Below are 12,491 nucleotides of genomic sequence, written 5' to 3' on the forward strand. Positions count from 1 at the left end.
GGGGGCCGGCCGGGAAAAATCTATAATAAATAAATAACGTTGTATGGGTATGTGTGTGTGATATGGGTGTGTATATATGTGTGTGGTAGGGGTGTGTATATATGTCAGGTATGTGGGTTTGTATGTAGATAGGTATATACGTATGTATAAATAGGTGTATGCGTAGGTGGATATATATATGTATATGTATGTATATATGTATATATATGTATATGTATATACAGTTTGTTAGGATGCGCAGACAGACATAGGTGTTTGTGCGGTTACGCATGGATATATGTATGTGTATATAGGCATGTATACGTAGGTGGATATATGTATATGCTAGGGCAGCCGCTCTTAGTGGTTGCGGCCCCGGCCCGGTAAGTGCGAGGGTGGAGGGCGGCCAAGGTTGGCGCTTCGGTCTGCTCCCGCAGTTCAAGTTTAGGTGCGGGGGACATACGCTGATGCGCTCGGGGCATGAGCAAGTGGGTGCCTGACTCTGCTCCCGGCGGCAGTTACCCGCCCGCGCGGGGGGGCGGGGCAGATAGGCTGGCAAAAGCTTCCCATATGGGGGAGCGGACTCTGGTTGGCGGGGGAGCCTGCCCCCGCGGCATGTTGCAGGGTGCCTCCCCCCCTCTTATGGTCTCATACTCAGAATATGCTGCATCGGGAGTTATATGGTGTCAATAGAGCTCTTTATCTTGGGACATTATAAGCTATATAAATATACTCCTAGTGAATATTACATAATTACTTGTGAATGGGAATCACAATGTTAAGCATTTATGCATGGTTACTTTTATCTGGATTCCCCAATTAATTCATGTGGGTGGGCGCATGTGGATGCGTGCGTGCGGAGGCGCATGTGTGGGTGGATAGGTGCGTGGGCACGGGTAGATGGACATATGGGTAGGCACATGGGGATGAATGTATGTAGTCACAGTTGGGTGTATACGTGTGTAGGACATACTTGAAAACGAGAGGTAACTCTCAAGGTATTACTTCCTGGTAAGATATTTTATAACTAAATAAATGCACGTAGATGTGTAAGCTGGTGTAGAGGCACACATAGATGGGTACGGGGGGGCACGCGTAGACGTGTGTGTGGGTATGGGCACACGTGTGCATGTATGGGCACGCGTGGACGTGTTCACGTGGACGTGGATGGGCACACGTGGACGTGGGTGGGCACACGTGGACGTGGGTGGGCACACGTGGACGTGGATGGGCACACGTAGATGTGTGCGGGTGTGTATGGGCACATGTGGGTGTTCGGGTGTGTATGGGCACATGTGGATGTGTGCGAGGGCGTATGGGCACACGGAGATGGGGGCATATGGGCGCGCGCGCGTGTATGGGCACGTAGATGCGCGCGTGGGTGTATGGGCGCGCGTGTGTATATGGGCACACGTAGATGTGCGCGTGTGTATATGGGCACACGGAGATGCGCGCGTGTGTATATGGGCACAGGGAGATGCGCACGCGGGTGTATGTGCTCGTGTGTATATGGGCACACGGAGATGCGCGCGCGTGTGTGTATATGGGCACACGGAGATGCGCACGTGGGTGTATATGGGCACACGGAGATGCGCACGTGGGTGTATATGGGCACTCGGAGATGCGCGTGTGTGCGTATAAGGTCACACGGGGATGCGCGCGTGTGTATAAGGTCACACGGAGAGGCGCGCGCGGGTTTAAGGTCACATGGAGGTGTGGGTGTATAGGCGCGCGTGTGTATAGGGCCACACGTAGATGTGCGCGTGTGTATAGGGACACACGTAGATGTGCGCGTGTGTATATGGGCACACGGAGATGCGCGCGTGTGTGTATATGGGCACACGGGGATGCGCACGCGGGTGTATGTGCGCGTGTGTATATGGGCACACGGAGATGCGCGTGTGTATGTGGGCACGCGGGGATGCGCACGCGGGTGTATGTGCGTGTGTGTATATGGGCACTCGGAGATGCGCGTGTGTGCGTGTAAAGTCACACGGGGATACGCGCGTGTGTATAAGGTCACGGAGAGGCGCGGGTGTAAGGTCACATGGAGATGCGCGCGTGTGTATAAGGTCACACGGAGATGCGCGCGTGTGTATAAGGTCACACGGAGATGCGCGCGTGTGTATAAGGTCACACGGAGATGCGCGCGTGTGTATAAGGTCACACGGAGATGCGCGCGTGTGTATAAGGTCACACGGAGAAGCGTGCGTGTATAAGGTCACACTGAGATGCGCGCGTGTGTATATGGGCACACGGAGATGCGCGCGAGTGTACATGGGCACACGGAGATGCGCGCGAGTGTACATGGGCACACGGAGATGCGCGCGAGTGTACATGGGCACACGGAGATGCGCGCGAGTGTACATGGGCACACGGAGATGCGCGCGAGTGTACATGGGCACACGGAGATGCGCGCGAGTGTACATGGGCACACGGAGAGGCGCGCGTGTGTACATGGGCACACGGAGAGGCGCGCGTGTGTATATGGGCACACGGAGACCCGCGCGTGTATAAGGTCACACGGAAATGCACGCGTGTGTATATGGGCACACGGAGATGCGCGCGTGTATAAGGTCACACGGAGATGCGCGCGTGTGTACATGGGCACACGGAGAGGCGCGCGAGTGTACATGGGCACACGGAGAGGCGCGCGTGTGTATATGGGCACACGGAGACCCGCGCGTGTGTATATGGGCACACGGCGATAAGCGCGCACGGAGAGTCGTGCATGGGCACACTGAGAGGCGTGCGTATGGGTACACTTGGGGGGGCGCGTATGGACATACGTAGAGGCGTGTTACCGTGGTTATAATAACGAATAGGGGAGCTGCATGGCGCGGTAGGGGCAAGGGGGACAGGTACGATTATAGTCGTGCCACGTGTTGGTAGCGAACTGGTTTGAATGCAGGGTAGAGGAACGTTTATTGTTTTGAGCTGATCTTGTCTACCTCTGTCCAGCCGGGTGGCATACTCTTTAAAATTTGTTTAGCAGCAATTTGCACTGCATTTCCTCGAATAGTTCTTCAGGAGTTCGGTTAAGGTGACCGTTTTGATATTCAAGCCGTCTAATAGTGGATGGGGTTTTGATGGTAGAGTCTGCTATTGCGTTAATGTTCTGGTTAAGCGGCTTCAGTTGACTGAGGTGTGGTGCTGCCTTGAGAGCAAGGTAAACAGCACAGATGGTGTGAGGTGCTGGTGTCTCACAGGACTGGGTACACACATGAAGACACTTTGAATCAATCAAAGACATTACCCATGATATGGGAAAGGTGACTCCCCCACCCCCATTTGGTGGCTAATTGGTGGAAGCCATACCGATGAGGACTGGCAAACCTACCTTATTCGCCTCATCAGGCAATTATGTTCCTAAGGGGGAACTGGGCAGCCTGCGTTGGTGCACCTACGTTATAGTCCCTTGGCCAGGTATGGTGGTGGGGGTGGCCGGTTTAAGTGTGCGCTTGAATGTTCTTGCTAGCGAAGGCCCGAGCAGAACTGCAAAGGTGTGATCTCCGAGCACGGAGCAGGACGGCGATCGAATGCTGGTTGCATGGCTTATTTCAGCGGTGATCTTTGTTTTCCCCTCTTGGATTTATGGCGGCTCTGGTGGTTGGCATAGTTGCCCTAGCCTAGCGCGCCCTTTAAATAGTCTCAGCAAGCACACTTCACAGAGTAGGGCACACGCAGGTGCGCGCGGGTTTATATGGGTGCGCGCGGGTGTATATGGGCACACGGAAATGTGCGCGGGTGTATATGGGCACACGGAAATGCGCGCGGGTGTATATGGGCACACGGAAATGCGCGCGGGTGCATACGGTTTGCTGTGCGGGGAGAGGGGCTGGCGGAGGCACGCGGTCACAGCGCGTGAGGCCCTGGGTTGCTAATCCTGGGGCAGGCAATAGTCGCGACCCGTGCAAGCAGGGCCGGGTAGGGACGGGCCGGTGCCCCGTCGCGCGAAAATTTTGGAAAATCATACGGGAAGCGGGCTGCATGGCATCAATGGCAGAGCAGTTACGCCTTCTTCAAGTCGAGGCGGAAAACCATGACGAGGCATGGTTGGATCGGTGGCTGCAGGCGTTGTTCTCTGCGAAACCAGCACGTGGCACTAAGGCTGCTCCCCGCGGGAAGGGGAAGCAGAGGGCGCTGCAGCACAACGCGTCAGGCGACAGTCCCCAGGCACCATTGCGCGCTAGACCGGCGGCATGCAGAGAAGCCGCGCTCCACAGGAAGGGAGCGCGGAGGGTGCTGCAGTGCAAGGCGGCAGTCGAAGTTCAGCAACCGCACGCAAGGCGGCAGCCCTCGGTCACGGTACCGTGAGGCAGGGCGTCACAGCGGCCAGGTCAGGCCTCAGCAATGGTGGGGAAGACTTCGACTGCTGGGACGCAGGGTGTGGGCGCGCGTGGATGCAGGCGCACGTGGATGCGTGCGAGTGTATGGGCGCGCGTAGATGCGCGCGTGTATAGCTGCTCCCCGCGGGAAGGGGAAGCAGAGGGCGCTGCAGCACAACGCGTCAGGCGACAGTCTCCAGGCAGCATTGCGCGCTAGACAGGCGGCAGGCAGAGAGGCCGCGCTCCACAGGAAAGGAGCGCGGAGGGTGCTGCAGTGCAAGGCGGCAGGCGAAGTTCAGCAACCGCACGCAGGGCGGCAGCCCTCGGTCATGGTACCGCGAGGCAGGGCGTCACAGCGGCCAGGTCGGGCCTCAGCGATGGTGGGGAGGACTTTGACCGCTGGGACGCAGGACACGGCGGATCGGCGCGCAGGTCGGCCCGCGAAGGAGGGGCGGCGACTTCCAGCCACCGTGACGCAGAACAGGGCGTCACGGCACGCCACACGGCCGCCCGTTGCTAACGCGGGCGGTGTCACTGTCAGGATTTCGCCTGCAGAGTCGGCAGGGCCAAGGAGACCAAGACGGCCAACCGCAACCGCGGTTGGTGCCAATGTGTTTCGGAGAGCAGAGAACCCAGCATGGTTCGACTACGTGGAGACGGCATCGGGTGAAGGGCGAACCAAGTCGCGGCACAGGTCTCTTCCTCACGAGAGGCCACAATGGCCACGGCCAGATGTCACTGGCACCGCGAATCCCACTCCAGTTCCATCAGCCGGACCCCGGTGTCTTTCAATTCTTCAGCCACGGCCGGGGTCAGGGGCACGGTAGCGCACCCACCCGGCAGCATCACGCACTGCACAGATGGTGGAACAGCCCCGGCGGGCGGTTGATGGGGACACGCCGTGGAAGGTACGGCATATGGCGTATCGGGTAATGGTAAGGAGTTGCGTGTAGGGCGGCATCGAGGAGATAGGGCAAGGCGTCAAGGCTTGCAGTGCGTGACACAGAGCGAGCAAGGGAGGAGGCGTGGCCCAGTCCACTGCCAGGGTCTATTCCCCAGGGGTCGCTGAGGGCGGGTAAGAAGCCTGCAGCAGTAAAAAAGGCGAAATCCCAGATAGCGCTGGGCAAAGGCGGCCTGCGGCTCCGGAGGTGGGTATGTCCGGGACCGGGTGAGGGATAGTGCAGCGAAAAAAGCGATTCTCAGGGCATCTTTAAAAACCATGGCAAGTTGAGTAATTACTTCTCCAGGCGCGATTGGCAGCCCCAGGTAAATGGTAAGGACAAGCTGGGCTGGTAGAGGAGCATGGGTCCCGCTGCTAGGCGTGCCAGGCGGGATAGACTTATTTCAGTTTCCGGGAAGGCTTCGAGAGGGTCTGGAGGGTTGGCGGTACGGGCCTAGTTTAAGGGGGGTTAAATAGGCCCGTCGGTGGCGGCTCTTGGGGGGTAGGTGCTTGTTCTTGCCAGACTGGGAGCTGGGCCGTTTGAGCCCGGGGGGAGTACGAGTGGGCAAGGTCAGTTATCCATGACCTCGAGAGCCCGCTCGCGTAGGGGACACGAGGTCAGCGGTTCGAGGGCCGGCTGACCGTCCCCTCCCCCTCCTGACAAAGGAGCACACTCTGGCAGGGAGTGCATTTACCCCATTAGGTTTTCTGTATAAATAAATAGCCGCGGCCATTTTACCTCCAGCTCCCGTTTCCTGTCTTTATTTGTACGTTGCATGTGGGTACAAGGCGGGGGGAGAGGGGAACCGCCTGGAACCTCCCTGGTCAAGCGGCACCCCCTAGCCATAGGCGGGGGGGCTTCATGACCGGGGGGGGTCCGGCCTTCCCCTCGCTGGCCCGCCCCCACACCTCCCTCCCCAGCACAGGGGAGGAGTTCATGGAAGGCCTACTTAAGGCCAGGCTGGCGGGCAGCACATCCTCTTTGGCTGCCCGCCAGACGATTTCCCACCCACCCATCCCCTTAGTTAGTGATTGCAATCGTGTAATGAACGGCAGCAGAAGGTTGAGCAGGGCAGGGTATTCCCAGGAATGTGGACATATGCATTGTATGCCGTGTTAATGGTCCTTTGTTCCGTTACAGCACGAACAGCTGATAATGTGCTGAGTGAAAGGACGAGGTTCCGAGCAGGAGGGGTCATTGACCAGTTTTGCCTTTGTCGCGGCGGCTCTTGGGGGGTGGGTGCTTGTTCTTGCCAGACTGGGAGCTGGGCCGTTTGAGCCCGGGGGGAGTACGAGTGGGCAAGGTCAGTTATCCATGACCTCGAGAGCCCGCTCGCGTAGGGGACACGAGGTCAGCGGTTCGAGGGCCGGCTGACCGTCCCCTCCCCCTCCTGACAAAGGAGCACACTCTGGCAGGGAGTGCATTTACCCCATTAGGTTTTCTGTATAAATAAATAGCCGCGGCCATTTTACCTCCAGCTCCCGTTTCCTGTCTTTATTTGTACGTTGCATGTGGGTACAAGGCGGGGGGAGAGGGGAACCGCCTGGAACCTCCCTGGTCATGAAGCAGGGGGCCTCAGGAGGGGAACCCTATTACTTTCAGCTCCGGGGAAGCCCTGCTTCCAGAGATACTTACCTCCGTTTGGGGTGCCGGTATATCATGTGCAAGTTTCATTGTCTTATAGGATGACGACATGGCTCCCTATTGGCCTGCGTGACACGGGACATTTAAACGCCGCCGTTTCGTTCCCTGGCTGCAGCGAGTGATAACCGCGCCTAACTCCAGAAAAGCCGAATTCTGTTAAGACTAAACAGGCTAATAACGCTACAATTTTGCAGTGAGAGCAGAAAAAAGGGAGAGCATATTCTCTGCATAGCCATTAATCACTAAATAAAGTCACATTAACCATTCCACTACCTAGGGGACCAGCAAACCGTTACAAAATAATAAACTGTTTTATGTCATATGCACTGACGTTGACCCCTTGCAGACAGTTCTCCCCACCTACCACTTAGATTGTAAGCTCTTCGGGACAGGGACTCCTTTTCCTATTGCTTTATGTCTGAAGCGCTTATTCCAACACTGTTAGAATATTATGTCTCGTGTATTGTAAAGCGCTATGTACCTGGCTAGCACAATATAAATAAAGATATACAGTACACACAAATACCAATAGGTTTCTTTTCATTCTTATAGCGCCGACGCTGTACATAGAATTTTACAGGCACAACAAGCAAAGCAGCTAGTCATACTGTACTCTGTAACATTTTCACAGACTGAACAGGACAGTGAGTGGGAACAAGTCACCTTAACCCATCTGGCAACAGAGGAGTTAAAGAGACAATGGGATGTTCAGCAAAGTGGAGTGGGGATCACAGCAGGAGGGACACAGACAATGGGATGGAATGTTCAGTGGAGTGGGGATCACAGCAGGAGGGACAGAGACAATGGGATGGAATGTTCAGTGGAGTGGGGATCACAGCAGGAGGGACAGAGACAGTGAGCAGAGGAAGATCCGCACTGTCCAGCAGTGAGGAAGTCACATACCTCCTTGCAGGTCCGATTTGCCGGAATGCTCATACTCACACACAGCACTTCCCAGTGCCCGCCCCTTCTGCAACTGCAAGAAGACTCCCACTGCCTGTCTGCTGCTCTAACAAGCAGTTCCACACAGAGACATGCACACAGTTACTGCAGTGCACAGAGCACATACACAAATAACTGCACCACACACAGAGACATGCACACAGTTACTGCAGTGCACAGAGCACATACACAAATAACTGCACCACACACAGAGACATGCACACAGTTACTGCAGTGCACAGAGCACATACACAAATAACTGCACCACACACAGAGACATGCACACAGTTACTGCAGTGCACAGAGCACATACACAAATAACTGCACCAGTGCAAACAAGAACAACTCATTGCCAATAACGGGATTTCATGTATTTGGTAAACTGCTTGCAGGTTTTTGCTCCTTTTTTGAAACCAGGAGACTTTTAAACAGATCCCAAATACATTATGCTCATATTATTCTGATTCCACAGGCAGTGGTTTTTGATTACATGTTTTTGAGTGTTTCTGTCTTTACACCCCACAATAATATTGGGGGTCCTTTAATAAATTGTATTAGACTGTCTTTATATTATGTCTTTTCTGTGGTGAGCACTCATACCTTTTTTCACCACTATTTATTATCGGATTGGTCTTCGCAAAGAGACTGTACTTTCTGATTCTGTTCACCTCCCTTTCCTCCCCAATCCTCTCATCCACTTACTGGTTGAACTTTATTTCTATTTAGCACAAATACATTGATAAGGTATTTTTATATTCACTAAGTGTTTTCACCTTGCACATAATAATAATTGCTATATATCACTGTTATTCATTTATTTACTCACATTTGGAATTCACTCATACTCACATGCATGAGCAGGGCTTCTTATTGAAGCCGCACCAAAGTTGCGTTCATGGTTAGCGCGACCGGGCAATTAAAATGCCTTAAGGCAATCATCGCGGCCAGCGCGATGGGGGGCGAAGCGCGAAGAATCAAATAAGGCTACGCTTATGGCGCCGGCGACGCCAGGCTGCGGTTGCTGGAAAAATCAAATTGAGATGACTTCCAGCGATCGCGACCAAAGCGCACACGACGGCGGCAATGTATTTGTTTTGGTGCGACGTCGCCGGCACTATAAGCGCATCCTAAATTTGATTCTGTGGCCGGGTGACGTGAGTGGTACTTCCAATGAGGGCGAACCAGCTCGAGACATCACGGCCACACCCCCCGACACGCCTCCACGTCGCGTCTACCCAGGCCACAAACCGCTGCAGCTAAAATGCGCTCACCCTGGACGCAGGTAATAGGCGTTATAACCCGCGAGCAGTTCCTGCAGAGCGAGAGGCTCGGCGTTCGTAGCCTACAGGCAAAGCCGTTCACTAAGGGCTTTTTTCAGCAACTGCTTGCACTATCCATACACAGGCTAACAACCATATGCATTGTACAACAAAGTTACCATACTACAAACTATCTTAATTTTGCGATTGGAAGAATGGTTGTTCTAGTGCCTGGTTTATTGAACAATCAATTAATTAATTATTGTTTATACATATTATGGATACTTATCACCATTTCTATATGGATCGTAACTATTATACCTGCAGACAGACTAAGTGACTCTAAACAGGGATATTGATCCCCGTGATCACTATATTAACCTGATTGGTTGTATACAAATCTATACAGCGTCTGATTCACCAACCAAACTTGCTAGCTACTGTATTATGAGAGTTTTTCACTTATAGTCTAATGCTGCCATAATTGGCAATGCGTACTTAGCATCTATATCCTTGATGCTCTGTATCTGCATGGCCGTCCCCCCAAACAGGTTTTTCCAGCCTTCTCCAGGGCATTGACCTTTGACCATTTACTAGAGCTGGTATCACCTACAGAGTATAACTATACATTGATTCTACAGACCACCTGTTCTTCCATGGTTATAGCGAATACTCACCTCACTAATCCTCTTCTTCAGTTATTGTCTGTTGATACTAGTCTATTATTAACCTACAGACCACATCCTTAGGGGAACCATCACCCTCGCATCAGAACTGTTAATAGGTTTGGACAGACTATAGTGCACAAAACACATATACTTGTTCAATTGTATTCCAGTAGAGGGTGTCCTTTGCTATATATTGTGGTTTAGTACTTTATGTATACTCACAACACAGAATATTTCACACCGCTCACTTTTAAATAAACATAATAAATAGTTATAATTTTCAAGTGTTAAATAACACAAAATGAGTGCTACCTATGTACAGAAGTTAATAGTATTAACAGTTGAATGATCGCGTGATATAGTCATATAGTCTATATTCACAGAAGTACATTTAGGGTGCACATCACAATAAACATTTTTAATTTTCTAACATAGCTATAGTGAAAAACCAAGGTGAATAAGTGAAAAATAAAAATAATAATAAAATATTATTAAAACACGTTGAGCTGATGTTATTATTCCCAAACAACAGCGCTAATTAATTGCACAGAAATCGCTAGGTGCCGAACTATATTGCGTTAATCGCTAGGTGAGCCTCCTGCCTGATGTAATATATATCAAGTTCAAGACCTGCCTCGCAAAGTATGGTCACACATATAAGCAACTAGAGGAGCGTCAACACACACATAATATGTATAGCACTGTGTGTTACTGCAATTCCAGCAAACCGTGGGAGCAGGGATAGTGTACAAGGTTGAAATGCACAATTAAGATGGGGATTCCCTCACAGCTGAGCTATCATATGAACGCTACTTGCTTGCAAGTAGCAGAGCTCCAACATCGCTCTCAACAAGTACTGGGAGTCCCTATAACTAGTGACAGTCAGTGATAATAGTATCAATACAACAATGGAAACTGTATCAAAGCAATCTGTGATACTGGCTAAATCGCCAAGTTGATTGGGGGATTCCCTCGTTGCTAAACTATCATATGAACGTTACTTGCTTCCAAGCAACACAGCTCTAACTTCGCTGTCAATAATTACTGGGAGTCCCTGTAGCTAGTGTCAGACAATTACGAACACGATGGTAAATCCAAAGTCTGTGTATAATACTTAGCTGGATCGTCACTTTACTCTGCTCCTACACGGTACACAGTGCTGCCGGGGCGCTCCTACTAGCAACCAGTTGTTCGGGATCAGCTGCTCAACGTGACGTGACGTCACCACGCCACACGGCCCACGCCCGTGGGGAATCCCCCAACCAACTTGGCGACTTAGCCAGTATCACAGATTGCTCTGATACAGTTTCCCTTGTTGTATTGATACTATTATCACTGACTGTCACTAGTTATAGGGACTCCCAGTACTTGTTGAGAGCGATGTTGGAGCTCTGCTACTTGCAAGCAAGTAGCGTTCATATGATAGCTCAGCTGTGAGGGAATCCCCATCTTAATTGTGCATTTCAACCTTGTACACTATCCCTGCTCCCACGGTTTGCTGGAATTGCAGTAACACACAGTGCTATACATATTATGTGTGTGTTGACGCTCCTCTAGTTGCTTATATGTGTGACCATACTTTGCGAGGCAGGTCTTGAACTTGATATATATTACATCAGGCAGGAGGCTCACCTAGCGATTAACGCAATATATTTCGGCACCTAGCGATTTCTGTGCAATTAATTAGCGCTGTTGTTTGGGAATAATAACATCAGCTCAACGTGTTTTAATAATATTTTATTATTATTTTTATTTTTCACTTATTCACCTTGGTTTTTTACTATAGCTATGTTAGAAAATTAAAAATGTTTATTGTGATGTGCACCCTAAATGTACTTCTGTGAATGTTCTTGTGACTATATCACGCGATCATTCAACTGTTAATACTTTATGTATACTCATCAGTCCACTTACCTATTGGGGACTTATACTATGTACTGGATCTGGAAGTGAAGGTGCACTTCCAAGCAGTCTCTTTTAACCCCTTATTTATTCCTATATTATTAACTAGAAATACTAGACTCTATTTTTGTTGGGCACCATAGCCCAAGGAGTCTGGACTTTACCTACAGTCCAGATCTCCACTTATATATACTAATTATCCCAACACTTACCATAGTGTTATCATAGGGATTTATTCTGCGTCCCTGTTTTATTTTAATACCCTTTATTTTATATGATTATGTGAATAAATTGTGTTTTTTAGATGTTATAATTTATTCATTAGGGAGATTGAGTGCCCACAACTGGGTTTACTTGTCTTGTTTCAGTATACCTTATAACCCTCTACCCAGAGGTGCACCTCTCCTCATACACATCAATTAGCTGAGCGGGGGTACCCCTCTTTCGGTCAAATCCTGTGGTCCACTGCTAGTGATATCTGTCAAAGGTGCGGCCCTCATAGGTAAAGTCTTTCTATTCATGCATCTACCATAGTTCTTGCAATTTTCTTCAATATCCCGAGCCATTCGGGGCCAATACAATCGGACTTTCACTAATTCCAACGTCTTATCTGTGCCGAGGTGACCATGATCGTCATGGAGAGAATGGAGCACCACTTGCCTATACTTGTAAGTTAGTACCAATTGCTTAGTCACTGTGTGTTGGGACTTCTTTGCTACTCTGAATAATACTCCACTCTTAATCACTAGATCAGGCCATAGCTCTAAAAGGAGTTGACTTTTAGGGTGCATCCTGGTGACCGTCCTGACCAACTCTAGATTCCTCAAT

At 50.9% G+C, this 12,491-nt stretch overlaps 1 protein-coding gene across 1 annotated transcript in view; it reads right to left on the minus strand.

Moving 5' to 3' along the window:
- COQ2 (coenzyme Q2, polyprenyltransferase) overlaps positions 1–12,229 on the minus strand; it is a 31,756-nt gene extending 19,527 nt beyond the window's left edge. Inside the window, exons 1-2 of the mRNA XM_075604246.1 lie at positions 12,101–12,229; positions 7,796–7,901 (exon numbers count right to left, since the gene is read on the minus strand). Of these exons, the coding sequence (XP_075460361.1) occupies positions 7,796–7,901; positions 12,101–12,229 (235 nt within the window). The remainder of the gene's footprint in view (positions 1–7,795; positions 7,902–12,100) is intronic.
- Between the last annotated feature and the right edge of the window lie 262 nt (positions 12,230–12,491).

This window comes from Ascaphus truei, chromosome 1, assembly GCF_040206685.1.
Source record: "Ascaphus truei isolate aAscTru1 chromosome 1, aAscTru1.hap1, whole genome shotgun sequence".
Classification (NCBI taxonomy): Eukaryota; Metazoa; Chordata; class Amphibia; order Anura; family Ascaphidae; genus Ascaphus; species Ascaphus truei.